The sequence below is a fragment of the Quercus robur genome, chromosome 4, assembly GCF_932294415.1.
Source record: "Quercus robur chromosome 4, dhQueRobu3.1, whole genome shotgun sequence".
NCBI classification, from domain to species: Eukaryota; Viridiplantae; Streptophyta; class Magnoliopsida; order Fagales; family Fagaceae; genus Quercus; species Quercus robur.
This window is the reverse complement of record NC_065537.1, coordinates 75,620,232-75,637,321: the sequence shown is the minus strand read 5'-3', so window position 1 is coordinate 75,637,321 and position 17,090 is coordinate 75,620,232. Positions and strand designations below refer to the sequence as shown.

The 17,090-nt window shown below is 37.5% G+C and overlaps 3 protein-coding genes and 1 pseudogene across 17 annotated transcripts in view; 3 read left to right on the top strand and 1 right to left on the bottom strand.

Annotated features, from left to right (window-relative positions):
- Window positions 1-17,090, bottom strand: part of LOC126724225 (putative disease resistance RPP13-like protein 1) — a 285,952-nt gene that overhangs the window by 9,048 nt on the left and 259,814 nt on the right. The window lies entirely within an intron of this gene.
- The window catches only part of LOC126724244 (PHD finger-like domain-containing protein 5A), a 51,816-nt pseudogene that overhangs the window by 14,045 nt on the left and 20,681 nt on the right, over window positions 1-17,090 (top strand).
- Window positions 1,765-6,238, top strand: LOC126722603 (uncharacterized). The gene is made up of 4 exons (XM_050425747.1): window positions 1,765-2,053; window positions 2,143-2,685; window positions 2,962-5,339; window positions 5,429-6,238. The coding sequence occupies exons 1-4, from the start codon at window positions 1,765-1,767 to the stop codon at window positions 6,236-6,238; spliced, it is 4,020 nt and encodes a 1,339-aa protein (XP_050281704.1).
- On the top strand, window positions 10,474-16,714 carry LOC126722602 (uncharacterized). The gene is made up of 5 exons (XM_050425746.1): window positions 10,474-10,549; window positions 14,676-14,727; window positions 14,845-15,092; window positions 15,920-15,996; window positions 16,364-16,714. Exons 1-5 carry the CDS (start codon window positions 10,474-10,476, stop codon window positions 16,427-16,429), a joined length of 519 nt encoding a protein of 172 aa, XP_050281703.1. The 3' UTR covers window positions 16,430-16,714.

Genomic DNA, 17,090 nt, shown 5'->3' with positions numbered 1-17,090 from the left:
TTAATTATTTTAATAATCTATTATAAATCTTATTTTTATATAATAAAACTTGCACAATTCATATTGTCCCTAAGTCAAATTGCTTTCTCTCTCTATATATGTATATCTATATCTATTGCTCTCTCTCTACATATATGTATATGTATATGTATATCTATATAATAACTAATAGTCGAAATGTTTGACTTTTTGTTAATCGCGCCTTATTGCGCTATGTAGCTACATAAATGACCGACACATTTACATTTAAAAACACCAAAACAATTTGTTTTTTCGTTTGGGCAGTAGTTACAGGAAAAAAAAGTTAAACACTTTTTAAAAATAGCAACAAATCAGCAAATAAAGAATCCCATGTGAAAAAAAATAATGGCTGGCCTAAGGAGCTCTCTGGAGCTCTCCCATGAAGAAGAAGCAGAATTGCGCCGTAGCACTAAAAAAGCCAAAGAAACCCATCAAGCTGGGGTATATTCTGAGGCCAGATTCCTAGGTTCTAATACCTACACCCCCCCTGGCAGTCACGAAGAGAAAACTTCCTTCAAGGATAAACTTCTAGGTGAGATACCTGGAGCTTATATGCAGGCCTTTGATTTCTCGGAATACGTGGAAAAGGAAGTCGAGCAAGAAGCAAATGTTGAGAGTATCAGAGAAGGTTTTGCTGCTGTGAATCTTTCGAGAGAGTTTAAACAACTCATCAGAGCCCTTTGGACGAATGCCCTTATTATTAAGGTGTGGGTTAGACTTCCTCATCTTCCCATTGAATATTACAATGCCGAAGCCCTGAAGGAAATAGGAAAAGCTATTGGCACAGTCCTCTGCATTGACACCCATACAGCATCGGAAGCTAGAGCTCGCTATGCAAGGTTTTGTGTCCAAGTGGATATCAATAAGCCTCTTATTTACACCATCTTGATCGGAAATTTCAAACAATCAGTGTTATATGAGGGAATAGATAAGTTATGTTTCTCTTGCGGCCGCGTTGGCCACTGCCGTGAGGACTGCCACTACACGATCAAAGCTCCTTCACCTGAAAAGCCAGATGGATCCGTACCAGCATGCAAGGCGGATGGGAATGGTAAGGACAATAGTACTGAGGTGCATCACGTACCAGACAGTGGGGAATTGCACCACGTACCTGATAGTACCAACAAATCCTCTGCTGGACAGATGGATGCAGATGGGTACGGGCCTTGGCTCGTTGTGACACGTAAAAAGCACGGGGCAAAAGACAATACGAGAAGTAGTGAGAATGAATCTCCAAAAGAAAACCGAAGTGGGTCCTATGCCAAGGAGCTAGGCTCATCATACAAAACAGGCCTAGGCCTTGTGAAGGAGGGAAAAAGAAAAGTTGTTGGGCCTCTAGAACCCAATGCTAAAGACCCATCCACTTCTACGCTATCCAGCCAACATGGGAGACAATCCAAGTTACCTGGTGGTCATAAAGGTAAATCTCAAAAGTCTTTGCATAGGGCTAGCTCTCTTGCAGTACACCAGAAGTCCAACGCCGCACAAATTAGTTCAGCCCCTGTTTTTGAGTCTTCGGATTTCAGCTTTGGTGCTCCTTGCCAATTCAACAATGGAAGTTTCACCTTTTCCAGTGAAAACCAGAGGGAAGTGGGTGATAATTGCGAAGGGAAACATCATCGAAATTCCGATCATAGTAATAGTAACGGAAGTCAGTGTAAGATCGGGGAAGATAGCTTTAAGGCAGTCTTGGTGGATCCTTAAAACGATCAGTCAGGAAAGGACGATAATCAGAGTTGTAGCATGGAAGAGTGTGTTACAGCCATCACCAGTGCAAATCTTATGCGAATTCGCCCCACAATCACATCTAGTGGTAAGGAGATTTATGGTATTTCTCCTGATATCGATCTCAGTGATAGGGAATTGGAGTGTCATGAAGTTATTTTAGGCGCTTCATTACACAACCGTGCTCAATCTCCTCTTGCATCCAAGGGAGATGGGGATGGGAGTTTTACTGATACCAAGGAAAGGCTTCGCCAAGGAGATGCTGCACCAGATAGCATGGAGTTTGAGGGAAGAGGAGAGGCTTCTAGTCCCTTCTGAGGATTGTCCCATCTCCAAAATTTTTTTTAATGATGAACATTATTATTTGGAATTGCATTATTATTTGGAACTGCAAAGGGGCTCTCAAGCCTTCCTTTCAAGCAAATTTTCGTGATTTGGTTGCTAACCATGATCCAGCTATTTTTGTTGTAATGGAGACTCGCATTGGTAGTGAGAGGGCAAAGGTAATTACGGATAAGCTGCCTTTCCAAGGGGCGATTCACATTGATTCAATTGGTTTTACTGGCGGGCTCTGGTTTCTTTGGGACCCGGATAGAGTTGAAGTCACTTACCTTGCTAGCACAGAGCAGGAGATCCACACTCTGGTGAAGGTAAACTTCTCTTCCCTTAACTGGATTTTCACTGCTATCTACGCTAGCCCAAGACATAGAGAAAGATGCATGCTTTGGAATAATTTAAATACTGTTGCTAATTCACATAATTTACCTTGGATTATTGCTGGTGATTTTAATGAGTTGCTTTCCAATGATGAGAAACTTGGCGGTAGGCCGATTAGCTTATACAGGGCTAACCTCTTCAAAGAATGCCTTGATTCTTGTAATATGGCAGACCTTGGCTTTAACGGTCCTAGATTCACTTGGACAAATAAGCATGATATTGGTACCTTCATCCAAGAAAGGCTGGATAGATACTTTGCTAATCCCCAGTGGTGTCTTCTTTATCTAGAAGCTCAAGTAACCCACCTGCCTAGATGCTCGTCTGATCATTGCCCTGTCCTGATGGAAATTCAACCAAATCTTAATCTTAGACTCAATAGGCCTTTCAGATTCCAAAGTTTTTGGCTGGCAGATGATTCTTTTCCTAATGTGGTTCGAGAAGCTTAGTCCAACAATCCTGGTCTTTATGACGCAATTAAAAAATTTACTACTAATGTAGTAGAATGGAACCGGGTTCATTTTGGTAATATCTTTGCCAAAAAGAGGAGAGTTCTTGCTCGTCTTGGCGGTATTCAAAGAGTTATGGCAGATAGGCCATCCGGATTTCTCATTAATCTGGAAAAGCAGCTTCAGATGGACCTTTCGAACATCCTTAACCAAGAGGAAGAGTTATGGGCTCTTAAATCCCGCATCAACTGGATGATTCAAGGTGACCGGAATACGTCCTTCTATCATATGTCTACTCTCATTAGAAGAAAGCACAATAAGATTCTTAATCTCAAAGATTCCCAAGGAGAGTGGATAAATGATCTTCCTACTGTCATGGAATTTGTTAGGAATAGTTTCTTGAATCTTTTTACTACTGATTTTTCATCTTCCCCAATTGCTGCTACTCTCAATGATTTCGCTTGTCCTCAGCTCTCAGATGATGAGTCTCACCTCATCAATCTCCCTGTGACGGATGAAGAAATCAAGCATGCTGTTTGGTCTTTGAAGGCTTTTAAATCCCCAGGTCCCGACGGTTTGCACACTAGGTTTTATCAGAGATTTTGGCTAGTTGTTGGCAAATCGGTGACTGAAGAAATTAAGAATATTTTTAGGGAGAGAACTATTCCCTTGACTCTTAACCAAACCCACATTGCCTTAATCCCTAAGATTAAAGGGCTGGAATCCATTGGGAGCTTCAGGCTTATCAGCCTTTGCAACACGATCTACAAGGTCATTACCAAGATCATTGTGGCTAGAATTAAACCTCTGTTGGATAAATTGGTTTCTCCTTTCCAATCAGCTTTTGTGCCTGGAAGGAAGGGAGTGGATAATGTTGTCATTGCCCAAGAACTTATTCATACCATCAGCAGGAAAAAAGGCAAAGTTGGGTACATGGTTGTTAAAATCGACTTGGAAAAAGCCTATGATAGGCTAGAATGGTCCTTCATCCGTGAGGTTCTCTATGCAACAAATTTTCCTCCTGATCTCATTCAGCTAATAATGAGCTGTGTATCTTCTGCCACTACTTCGGTTTTGTTTAATGGCAGTGTTCTAGATCCTTTCCTCCCTTCTAGGGGCATTCGCCAAGGAGACCCTTTGTCTCCATATCTCTTTATCTTGTGCATGGAAGTTCTAGGCAGAATTATAGAGGAAAAGTGCTCCAACAAGCTTTGGTGTCCGGTTAAAGCTTCTACTAGTGGTCTGGCCTTCTCCCACCTTTTTTTCACAGATGATCTTCTCCTTTTTGCGAAGGTGGACTCTCAGAATTGTTTAGCTATGAAGGAAGCCCTTGATGAATTTTGTTTGATCTCTAGGCAAAAGATCAACCCCTCTAAGTCCAAGGTTTTTTTCTCTCCTAACATCAATGAAGATCTTAAAACAGAGTATTGTGAGGTTCTTGGATTTCAACCTACCAATAATCTGGGGTCCTATTTGGGTTTTCCCATAAGGCATGCTGGGTCTTTTAATCAGGATCTGAATTTTGTTTTGGATAAAGTTAGCCAAAAACTTGCTGGTTGGAAGGCAAATCTTTTATCCTTTGCTGGTCGGAGAGTTCTTATTCAAGCTTCCACTAGTGCTATTCCCTCCTATGTGATGCAAACCACATTTCTGCCCAATAGAATTCTAGACAATCTGGATAGATTAAATAAGAATTTTCTGTGGGGATCGAGCGATGTTAAAAGGAAGATGCATTGGGTAGGTTGGGGGAAAATTACTCAACCAATTACTAAAGGCGGTCTTGGTCTCCAATCTGCCAAAGGAAGGAATCTTGCTTATCTTTCCAAGTTGAACTGGAGACTACATTCTGAAAAAGATGCTTTGTGGGTCCAAGTGATGAGAAAGAAGTATCTTAACCCGAGAAGGATCTTGTCCAACAAGGAAAACTCCCTTCCAAGCTCTCGGACTTGGAAAGCTTTGAAGAACGGTATGGATACCTTTCAAAAAGGAACAAGATGGAGCTTAGGCAGAGACAGCAATCTTAGTGTGTGGCATGACAGTTGGACATCTCATGAATCTCTTCGATCTCTAATGTATGGTCCTCTCACAAGGGGAGAAGATGACCTTAAAGTCAAGGACATGGCTATTGTAAATGGTTGGGATTGGGGAAAGATTTCTATGGTGTTACCTGCCAATGTGTGTAGGGAGATTCAAGCTATGCCTCAAGCGTGTATTGTCAATGACGAAGATAAATTAATTTGGGCAGCATCACCCAATGGGGATTTTAACTTAAATAGTGCTTATAGCATAGCGAATAAGGAAGGGCAACTTTGCTTTAATGGCAAATGGATTTGGAAAATCTCGGTTTTACCAAGGATTCGGTTCTTTCTTTGGATGTGCTGCCATAATAGTTTAGCAACTCGGGAACGTCTTGCTACAAGGGGTATTCAAGTGAACATTGCTTGCTCGATATGCTCCTAACATCCAGAAACCATCATCCACTGCTAAGGGACTGTCATGTGGCTTCTACTTGCTAGCAGAATCTGGGAATGGGTGATCTTGGGCCTGATTTCTATTCTTCAGATCTCTATGATTGGTTGGAGGAAAATTGCAAGCAGATCAAACCTTCCAGTCATCTTCAAATTCCTTGGAGCATTCTTTTCTCCTTTGGCGTTTGGATCTTGTGGAATCATCGCAACAGGGTGGTCTTTAAGAACACTCCCCCGAGCTTGTCCATTCACAAGGAGATTATTCAAAGAGCAGCTGAATTTACATTCTGTACAAAAACATCATCTTCTAAGAATCCAAGAGTTGAAAGACTCATCCGTTGGGAGAGACCAGGTAGAGGTTGGTTCAAATTGAATACGGATGGCGCTTCATTAGGCAATCCTGGGGCAGCGGGTGGAGAAGCAATTATCTGCAATGATGCTGGTATTTGGGTTAAAGCTTTTGCGAGGAATATAGGGAATACTACCCGTTTTCTTGCTGAACTTTGGGCTCTTAGGGATGGGTTACAAATGTGCCAACAGATGCATATTAATGCTCTTGAAGTAGAATTGGATGCTAAAGTTATTTCCGATTTGATGAACAATTCTGGAAGCCCGAATGCTACTAACTATGCTATTGTGGCTGATTGTAGAGCTTTGATATCCCAAATCCCTCAAGTGAAGGTGATTCATTGCTATAGGGAAGGTAACTGCTGTGCGGATGGCCTTGCTAGAATAGGATGCTCTTTATCTTCTAATTTTTTGTACTTCAGTTATCCCCCCTCATCTATCCTTGATGCTTACTTGGCAGACTTGTATGGGTTATCTAAGATCAGGCTTTGTCCTGTATCTGATGTTCTTTAGTCTTTGTTGAATGAAATATCCAGTTTACCCAAAAAAAAAAAAAAAAAACAAAACAAAACAAATCAGCAAATAAGCCTTTTTAAAAATAAATTATTAAAAAAAAGGAAATTTTAACAAATTATTTTTAAAAGCCCCACACCGTTTCAGTGGGTAACCACTATATATATATTTTCAACTTCTCTTCAATTTTTTCCTTTTCAGTAATGCCCCTTTTTCCCCTTACGAGAAGATATTAGTGAAACTTGAAGAGAGAATAGATCCTGCCGCTACCGTCAGCCAGCAAACCGACTATCGGTAAAGATGACTTCTTTCGCTTTCCCTTTCAATTGTAGTGATCTGCTTTTTTTTTTTTTTTTTTTTTAATCTCTTCTTTTCTGTTTTTTTATTGTTGTGTTTGGTTTTGGAGACGCAACTTCAAAGCATAATAGCCCTAGAACCATCCGTAAACCAAATACAATTTGTTTTTTATTTTCATTTTACTTTCCAATTTGTTTTATGTTTTCTATATTCCAGATTTTTTTTTTTTTTTTTTCAAGAAACAAAGGTATACAATTTTTTATTTATTTATTTTTGGTTAAACAGATTCGAGATTCTTGATCAGATGGGCAAATGGGCATGCCCGACCCAACCCACAGATGGATTTGCTCGAAGTCACGCTCAACCCAGATTTTTATGAATTTTCTGAGGTGAATGGTTTAATTGTCTACACCCATGTAGGAAAATCTCTGTCTAATTGTTTATCCCCATGTCTATGCATCTCTTGGATATGAGTTTTAGATCAGTTTATTGTTTTGGTATGTGTAAGTAATGTAATTTTCAAAACGTATCCTTATGATTGCATATACAAACATAGATGATTTTGTAAGAATTGGAAACGGCGTTTTTTTTTTTTTTTTTGGGGCTTTGGAACTGTAACTATTGTATTGTCTGTTTCGACTATATTCTTAATTAGAGTCGGTTATTGTTGAAATTGTTATTTGACTATGTTTTGGAGGTATTATGGTATTCTATTATTGTTGAAATTCTAGGTAGTTCTTTTGACAGCAATGTAGTTCTTTGATTACATTATATGCAGGGAATGGTTGCAACAATAATGCATGATGTGGGTTTGATAAAATGTCTCAAAAATCTACACCTGCACACTGTTTTGATTAACTTTCTGCATTGTTTTTAAATAACGTTCTGTAAACCAATTTTCTGTTTCGTATGTCAAGTTCTATAAAAGGAGCAATGTGGGTTTGTTTGTGTTGGTTGAAAAATTCTGATTTTTTAGAGATAGTGAGTGATTTCGTTTCGTTCATCAACTGATTAGCACCAAACTATTTCTCAGAAACTTTGCCACAGCAATATATTAGTAAAAAATTTGTAGTTTATTCCAAACCTTCATATGTAAGCCTTGAACTCATTTCTAAATATTACATGTATGTTGACATTTTTTATTTATATATTTATTTATTTTGTTCTGATGAGTAATTGTGCTTTCAGGTTTCTCAGAAATCACTCATAAGGCAACAGAATTCATATTTCGGCTCTAGGGATTCCATTTCCTACACACTTAGATGCCATGGTCAGCATTCTTAAATCCAATTGGCAAAGCAGGATTTAAATCAGTGATAAGCTCTTAGTGGCTTACAAACCTCAAAAGAGGAAGTTTGCATCGTTTGGCGACAACGCTTTGGGAGATGAATGAGAAAAAAAAAAAAAAAGGTTTGTTTATGGTTTTTCATTGTTTAAAATTTAGACACGTTAAAACTTATTGCTTGGTGTGTTCATGTATTTTAAAATCTGGTAATAAAAACTGAATATGGTTTAGATTTTTTTTGAACTAAGGTCCTTGGAAGCTTCATTGCTTTTGCAAGAATCTGAAAACCCATTATGAATGGCAGGTTATTGATGACTGACTATCTATTTTGATTGGTAAGTTACACACGCACACACACCTAGTGGGTCTCGAACCCAGTATTCAGGACCTCATCCTCCGTCCCTTTATTATGAGAGGAGGAAGTGCCAATTGAGCTATAGCTAATTGGTTGATGACTGACTAACTTTTATAATTGAAAACTTAATAGAAAAGTTACAATTGAGCTTGGCTTAAAAGCAGTCCAGTTTGACGTTTTACATTTAATTTTTATCGGAAGTTGACACTAGGGGTGCCCAGCTTGATAAGCTAACAATTATTTATTTTAATTGTGTTACAATTCTTGCAAGCATAATCGATTTCTTCTGCTCCCCCCCTTTTTGGCCTCTTTTTCTTGTTAATTTTTCTTCATGGGGAAATAAATTTTACCTAACATATGCTTGAGTTGTTATTGTACAATCAATGGATGATTGACTTGTTCTTTTTTATTATTAGTATGGGGACCTTGTTATTCATTCCCTAAGCCCCTAGTAGCTTTCCTATCAACTCTAATTCATCTTATCAAGCTTTTAGTTCTTTAGAACAAATCAGATTTTGCCCTGATTAGTTATGTTTGATAAATTTACAGAAACCCCGTCCAAAGGATAGATTTGACTCAAGAACTAATACGATGAATGATGGAGGTAATGATGCTACTTTGACTGTTTTTAGCAGGGAAGATTGAATTTATTAATGTAATTGTCCTGACAGCTTTTTGACAATACTCATTTTTGTAATTGCATTATGACATGCCCTCCATGCAAAGACTTTAGTGTGATTCTTAAAATTTTATTCCTCCATAATGCTGACCAAAAACAGTTTCTTTTTGTTTCCTATTGTTTTAGCCTCACTAGCCACATTGTATGCACAATTAAACATGAACCGACCATGCGGTGTGAAACTCCATATTATTTTATCTCTTGCTAAGAGGAATATCCAAATTTGCATCTATGTCTTCTCTTGAAAATAAGTTGTTGATAAGTTCAGTGTTCCAGCATCTTTTTTCCATATCAATTGCATGATTAATTTGGATAAACTACAACCTGCAATCAACTCTTTTTGTCTGCTTCAATTCTATGGCCAGTTGCCTTGTTTTTCATGTTTCCATAAAGTAATTTAAATGTTGTATTAAAATCCTTTGGTTTGTCATTTGTATTTGGTCGGCCTTGTCACTAGGAATTCCTTGTCTGAGTAGACCCCATGCCCTTTGAACAATGTATTGAGAGCTTCTTGTGAAATTTTTCTTAAGCAGGATATTTCTTTCTTGTCCTATCTGCTCCCCACTATAAGTTCTTCATAGCTTCACCCCCACCCCCTTCAAAAAAATAAAAATAAAAAGAATTAGAAAAAATAAATTTAGGCTGAGCATGTGATACTGAGTACTCTAAATTTTGAACTTAATGTGCAGCATCCGTATGCTCCTCTTAGCTAACCTATCTTGTTAAGATCTCTAAGCTATAGTTAAATTTAAAAAGTGATTAACTGCCTTGAAATAGCAGTAGTCAATGGTCAAGTAAGTAAGGTTGTATATTAAGGGATGGGGAGTGGATGGTGGGGATCCATGTGAGGAGTCATGGACAGGAGTGTCATGTTTTGATTCATTTGCTATATGCCTGTAATGCACTTAGCTAACCTATTTTTCTATTAACAATGCCACATTTTCAAAAAGGCCCAAAACCTTACCCTTCCATGTTCTACTACCCTTTGTGCAGTAAAATTCAAGGACCAAACCTATTGGAGGCCAGCTTAATAACCTGCATCATTTGACACACCTGCAAGTGAATATGTCTTGTTATATTTATCTCTTATTGAAGTTGTACCAGCATTGTTTATATAATTCTTTATTCTGGTTTCTTCTTTAGGAATGTCAGCTACAATAACATTCAGGGTGAAATTCCATATAGCTTACCTCCCAATGCCACGAATATGTAGGATGTCTGTTTTGTAAATTGTGATTCTTGTATGCTTAATTTTTTTCTTTCAAGTTTTTGGTGATTATTCTACTTTTTCGTGAATGCAGAAATATGGCATACTACTATTTGAGACAAAATATTCCCCACTCTCTACCAGCCATGAAATGTCTCTAACATCAGTGAGTTACTTCTCCCCCCAAAGTGCCTATTTACTAAATTGCTTTTTCTTTTTGGTTATTCAATCAGAATCTCTTAATTCTTTTCTTGTAGAAATCTAAACCACAATTAGTTATCTGGACCAATTGACAATGTCTTTACCGGCTTACAGAATCTCAGAGAAATGAACGTGTTATTCACCTGATCCTTACATTTCCTTTTCCCTGGCGTTTGAAGTGAAAAGAAAATAATGCAAAGTACAATATTCCATGAAATACAAAGAGGATGTTGTTGATGCTAGTAGAACCTTGAGAGGGTATGAAGTTGGTGATGATCTTGATGAAGGTATGTAGCAAATTATGCAGCAAACGAGAACTCTCCAAATACCTTTTAGTGTACAAGGATTGGCTATTGTAAATACTTTTAAGTGTACTATTCAAAACAGGTTTTGTGTAGCAAGTAGTGATTCATGTTTCAAATTTAAAAATGTAAAGGGTAATAGACAGAGTAGTTGAGTTATGTTGATTTGTACAATTTGTTTCATTGTGTTAAAATAGTAGTTGATAGGCTGTTGTAATTCAATTTGGAATTGAATAATTGCGTTTATGTTTATGTTTCGAATCAGGTTATTAAATTTTGATCAATGTGAAAGAGTGCATTAAAAAATTTTTATCATTAAAGAACATACTTATTTCAATGTTTACAAACTGTTGAAATTTATCTTAAGGTATCTTATACCAATGGTTGAGTGCATGTGGAAAAAAGTAAGAAGCATACTTTTATAATAATACTTCGACGTTTATCAACCGTTGATAAAAGTGTAACATTTTTTTCAACGGTTGCTAGGGGTGTCCAACCCAACCCGTAATCCGACCAACCCGACCAATCCGCCCGAACCCGAACCGGCAACCGTCCGAACCGACCACTCCGACGGTCGGTGACGGGTTTCTGACCTCAAGACCCGACGCCGGCGGGTCGAGTGGCGGGTTTTCTTCTCCAAAACCAGAGCCACCCGACCCGACTGACGTTATATATAAATCTGGCAATATCTGGCGACATTCAAGCGAGATTGGGTGAGATCCGGCGAATTCGAGCGAGATTTGGTGAGATCCGGCGACATTTGAGGAGATCCAAGCGAGATTTGGACCATATTTGGTGAGATCCGGCGAGATTCGAGGAGATCCAGGCTGATTTCGGCGATTTTTGGTGCAGATCTACTGGATTTTTGCAGATTCCGACGACATTCGAGGAGATTCCGGCGACATTCGAGGAGATTCCGGTGACGTTTGCAGGATCCGGCGACTCTCAACACCGACCGACCCACCCGAACCCAAAACCGACCCGACCGAGTGACGCCGGCGGTCGGTTTCGGGTCCCTCCGCCTTCCACCCGACGCCGGCGGGTTGGGTCCGGGTTGGGTCCAAAACCGACCCGACCCGACCCGTGGACACCCCTAACGGTTGCATAGGCAATAGAAAAAAGTTCTTGACATAGTTATTAATGGCGGTTCTCGATGGACATTTAAACTGTCGAAAATGCTATTTTCAACAATTTTTAGTACTTTTTTCACTGATTTCAACCGTTGAAAATAACCAAATTTCTTGTAGTGATTTCTCTTTATTAAATAATCAAAAAGTTAGTGGAGGGTAAGAGCTTAATAATTGAAAAGTTAGTGGAGGGTAAGAACTTACCTGGATATTCAATGGTAAAAGACTCCAGACAATAACAGACAAGTTTGGTGTGGGTGATGTGCAAGATGTTCCATGCACCTTCATATCAAATTCAAGCCGTGACTCATGACTCAAGTTATGAGTTAACAAATAGCTTCCACGAAGGTGAGGTTCCATTCCATTATTTCCATACAAACTTGGAATTGACTTTTGCAATATAAAGTTGTGGGGCCCGACAACAGATGGGCCAGATCCACCTGTTCACAGGAAGACTTAAGGCCCAAGCTGAAGAAGGTAGTAGTCCAAGCCCAATAGCACAAAGCACCAAAGGGCCAGAGAAGCCGCCGAGGAGGGTACAGCCCTCTGCTGGCCCAGAGCTACACTAAGAAAAGGGGCAAAAGCGGCATAGGGGTAATCTTGTAAGGAATCTAAAATATCTAGGAAAGGCTGTCCACACTACCTACCCTAGACAGATCTTTGCATCTGACAGAGTCGTGTTTCTTGAACTTACTCAACCACTCCCAACAACTCGGGTCTGAAGCTAATGGGACAAGTATCAGTCTTGGAAAGTTCGACCCTACACGTGGACGAAGGAAATTGAATGCATGCTAATATAAAAGGAAGATGTGCAACCTAAAGGAGGGGGGTCTGGTCCTTCCGGAGAAAGAGGCCAAAAAGGGTGAATGCCTCTAAACCATGCATGAACAACTTAACGAAAAACAACCGCCGAGTACTCTCGACCTAGCCTTTCGAACCCACTCTCTACAAATGATATTGTGAGGGCCCATTCACGTGCGGACCCAACCACGGTTGCGGTCCGTTCCGGAACGTGACCCTACAAAAGTTGTCCTTATCTTTGTTGCTTTCTCACTTGAGCATCAATGAAAAATACAACTTCTTGTCCCAACCTCCTATATGTTCAATTAAATGGATAATACGGTCATACCGTGCAATAAAAATTTATCAATTTCTTCTATTCATCAACCCCAAGTCAAAAATGTCAGGAAACAGTAGCTCAAATTTAGTGCACCGAGTGATTGTTATTTTTATTTATTATTATTAAATAAATCAATAAGAAAGAGAGCTTGATGGGCCTAGTCACTATTCTTTTTCAGTCCTAAAAACTATCTGCAATACAAAATCAGCCCATCTGACTTATAAAAGTAGCTCATGACAAGATTGTGAGCAATGAAATTTTACATTCTGATGTAGAAAAAGAAAACCAAAAAAAAAAAAAAAAAAAAACCCCTTCAGCATGAGCTTTACATCTTCAATAATTGCCTGTGAGGCTCAATTGATATCTGATGAGTTCTTATGTATAGAGTCTGTAGAGTGTAGACCGACCTGGAAAATTGTTATATGCGTGAGAAATTTTAGCTCAGTGGCTAAATACATCTTGAACTAGTGGTGCATGAGATTTCTTCTAGAGGAGTAAGTTTAAGTTTGACTATTCACTCTTTCTATGATTGTTGCACCTAAAATTGTTCCATCAAAGTGACACTCCTGATCAGAAAATTGAGTTGGAGTGAAGACTGACACAAGTTTACTTTGTTCTGTGAAAGTTGAAGAGATGCAAGTGTTTTCTTTGGTCTTGCAGTGAGAGACTTTTTCACAGAAGAATTGGAAAAAAAAAAAAAAAAAAAAAAGATATTTTGATGAGATTTAGAAGAAATAGGTGGATAAGAAAAAAGACAAGGAAAAAAAAAATGGAACGAAAAGAAGACCAAAAAGAGAGAGGAGTTTGGGTGGGATTAATTTTTTTTTTTTAATTACAATTATATTAGGTCACAACAAATTAGAAAAAAAAATTCACGCGGTGAACATCATAAGAAAATGAAATAAATTAATAGAATATTAAACTAGACTACACAACTAAAAACAAAGACTCTTTTAAAAATATTATGATATTTTATTGCGTTTTTAGACTTATTAAATTAGTGCTATTTTTCTTTAAAAACAAAAAAGATTGTGCAATTGACACAATGCTTTCACAATAATTTCATAATAAAGTTTATGTAACAAGTTGTTATTAGTTTTTATTTGGACTTACTACTGACAGCATATTTTTTTATCTACCGTTAACAACTTATCACATAATTAAAAAAAAAAAATTTACATAGATTTTATTGTGACTATTTTTGTAAAAATATTGTGCCTATTACTTGCATTATGGGCAAAAAAATATTTGAAAATAATCATTACTTTAAGAGAAGTGCTACATCCACAACAATTTCACATCAAATTATAGTGGTAAGTTGTTATTGGTTCTAATTTGAATCCACCATTTAAATTACTTTTTTGCCCACTCATAACAACCAATAATAACCAGTCGATTAGAATTTATTACGAAAGTATTATAAAAATATTGTAGACAAAAAGAAAAGAAAAGATAAATATCAATAATTGTCAATCTAAGGAGTGCCAAAACAGACCTATTCTATGAACTTAAGAAATATGGTTTTAAGAAAAGATGATGAGAATTGGATAGACATATGTGTACTGCTGTTAAACTGATTTTTATTTACTCAGTTTGAAATGAAGAATCTTGATATGTTGGGATGATGAGCATAGTATAGACACATATGTAAGCTTTTACATTGCTTTTATTATGCTTAAGCATTGCTGAAGGCAACATATTTGAAATGCTGGAGCTATTTTAAAGTATTGAGTTTGTTTTCGTAGATATTATTGAGTTTTCACTTGTTGCTTACAAAAGCTTTTGTTCTAACTACTATGATTGTTTCTGTTGTGTACATGAGCTGCAACATCTCAATTTATTGACATCTTGATGTTGAAATTAGATTCAACATTAGAGTTGGTGGATCTTATAGGAAGTCTAATTTTATTTGAGAGGTTAGACTAACTTAAGCCTTAATTTGATTCTCTCTTTTTGATATTATTTTGTCCATAATGTTTTGTGCATTAATCTCAAGTTAAAGATCTGGTTTTATGTACTATACTTAATGTTAGGACCGAGCAAGGATCCGGCCCACCCGACCCGAACCGACCCGGAAGGGTTTGGGTGGATCTGAAAATAATCGGGTCGGGTTTCGGGTCTTATTTTCGGGTTCGGGTCGGTATCGGGTCGGGCGTCGGGTCAGATAAAAATACTAGTCTGAGCCCGATTTTTTCTTTTGAATCAAACCCTACTCTGTTGTCTGGTTCTCTCTCCGCCTCCCTCAGCTCTCCGCCTCCCTCAGGGCCTCAGTTATCTCTGTGTAAGTCATCATTCCCGTGTTGTTGTGTTTGTGTGTGTGTGATAGTGTTATTGTGTTTGTGTGTGTCTAATATTTTTATCTCTGTGTGTTTGTGCTTTCTGGGTTTGCTTCTGTTTCAGTTTTTAGGAACTGGGTTTGCTTCTGTTTCAATTTTTAGGAACTGGGTTTGCTTCTGTTTCTGGGTTTTTGTCATTTTTTAAAAATGATTTTTGATTTATGATCATGTTTCTTGATCTGGGTTGTTCTTAATTTCTTATAATTTTAATGGGTTTTCTTTGTTTTTTAATTTTTTTTTATTGTGTTTTTCTATTCAGTTTGAGCTCTGATCTGATGGGGTATGTGGGTTTTTGTTGTTGTTTATCATTGGTTAGTTGCTTGATCATCTATGATATAGGAATAGGATTAGTTGGTCGTTGTGACTCGTAACTACCTGGACTTCTTGTCTCTGCACACGTGTTCTTTCTCAAACTTCTTTTTCTTTTCTGCTTCCTTCTTGTTTCTCTGGTTTTCTGTTTTGTTTTCACTTTCTGGGTTTCTGAGCTTTTTGTCTTAACTTTTTCTGGGGTTCTGTTTTAATTTTGTTATAGACTAACTAGTATTGCTTTATTTATTCATTCTTTTTCTGGGTGTTGGAGTTACAAATTTGTGAATTTTTTGATTACTGCACTTAAGGTATCCGATTAGATGACTTTGTTAACTTTTCCTCAAGTTTATGATGATTATTCTATATTTACATTTGATGGGGTTTGTATCTTCGTTTTCCATTCTTCGTTTTCCATTCTTATTCTAAAGACTGCTTTTTTTCTTCTGGGTTTTTGATTCTGCAGGGGCTAATGTGAAAACGATTCCAAATCGGTACTTGTTGATTGATACTAGTGGAGGCTTGAATCAACAAAGAACAGGGGTGAGTTTTTTTTTTAATCTTTTTTTTTATTAGTATAAGATTCAGTTGCCGAATTTGATTTCGATGTAGGCTTTTAGGTTTGAATTAGTCTAACTTTGGTGTGATTGTTAAGAAATTTTATGTAGGATCCTGTGATTAGATTCAAAAGGATTAAAATATTAGGCTTTGTCATTTACTTAATTGATTTTTGCGGTTCTTCTGGTGTTAAATGAGGACTTTGGCTTGACTTGGGCAGCTCATTGCAGCTAAAATATTAGATCCTGTGTTTTGATCTTAGTTATGTTGAATGGGATATGAGTATATCTTAGAAATTTGACTTCTGTTAAATGACTTGTTTATTATTGATTTTTCCACCTTGGTGCTGTAGATGGAAAATATTGGAGCAACTTTCACTTGGAGTTTGGAAATGGAAGCTCTTTTGCAATTACTTTAGCTTGTAAATCTGATGTTCAATGATCTGGAGATATCTTAGCAAGTTTTTCATTCTTTAATTTAGGTGATGCGATTTCCACATTAATTGTTTGGTCAAAAGTTGAGTTAATGAAGTTGTACATAGAGTTTTTCAATGCTTTATCTGGGATTTGTTGGGTATTGGATCTTATAAACAGTGAAAACAAGGCTGACTGGTTCTTTCTTTGGTGGGAGTGCTATTGTTGGTTCTGTTGAAAGTGCATATGAGAGAATATTGGGAACTATTGAGGATTTGAGAACTGTTAAATGTGGCTTGCTGAGGAGATTTTAGCTTTTATTTTCTACTGTTAATAGCAGATTCAAATAGTTAAATAGTATGATTTTTTTTTTAATGATTTGATATTGGATTTTTTTATTTTTTAATGAGAGATTATTATTGTAAAAAAGAATATAGTAACATTTAGTATAAAGGCTCCTGGAAAACAAGCAGTAGAGAAAAAAAGAATATAATAACATTTAGTATAAAGGCTCCTAAAAAAATAAAAAAAAACCTGAGACCCGACCCGAGACCCGGAAAATCGACCCAATTTCAGACCCGATTTTCCGGGTCGGGTTTCAGGCAACCAAACCCGATTTCTATCGGGTCAGGTTTCGGGTCACAGTAAACCTGACCCGACCCAATA

Coding starts and splice junctions, on each gene's coding strand:
- LOC126722603 (XM_050425747.1), top strand. CDS start 1,765: ATGGAAGAGTGTGTTACAGCCATCACCAGTGCAAATCTTATGCGAATT. Junction 2,054..2,142: donor GGGAAGAGGAGAGGCTTCTA/GTCCCTTCTGAG, acceptor GGAACTGCAAAG/GGGCTCTCAAGCCTTCCTTT. Junction 5,340..5,428: donor TTGCTACAAGGGGTATTCAA/GTGAACATTGCT, acceptor ACTTGCTAGCAG/AATCTGGGAATGGGTGATCT.
- LOC126722602 (XM_050425746.1), top strand. CDS start 10,474: ATGAAATACAAAGAGGATGTTGTTGATGCTAGTAGAACCTTGAGAGGG. Junction 10,550..14,675: donor TGGTGATGATCTTGATGAAG/GTATGTAGCAAA, acceptor TGTTGAAATTAG/ATTCAACATTAGAGTTGGTG. Junction 15,093..15,919: donor AGGGCCTCAGTTATCTCTGT/GTAAGTCATCAT, acceptor TTGATTCTGCAG/GGGCTAATGTGAAAACGATT.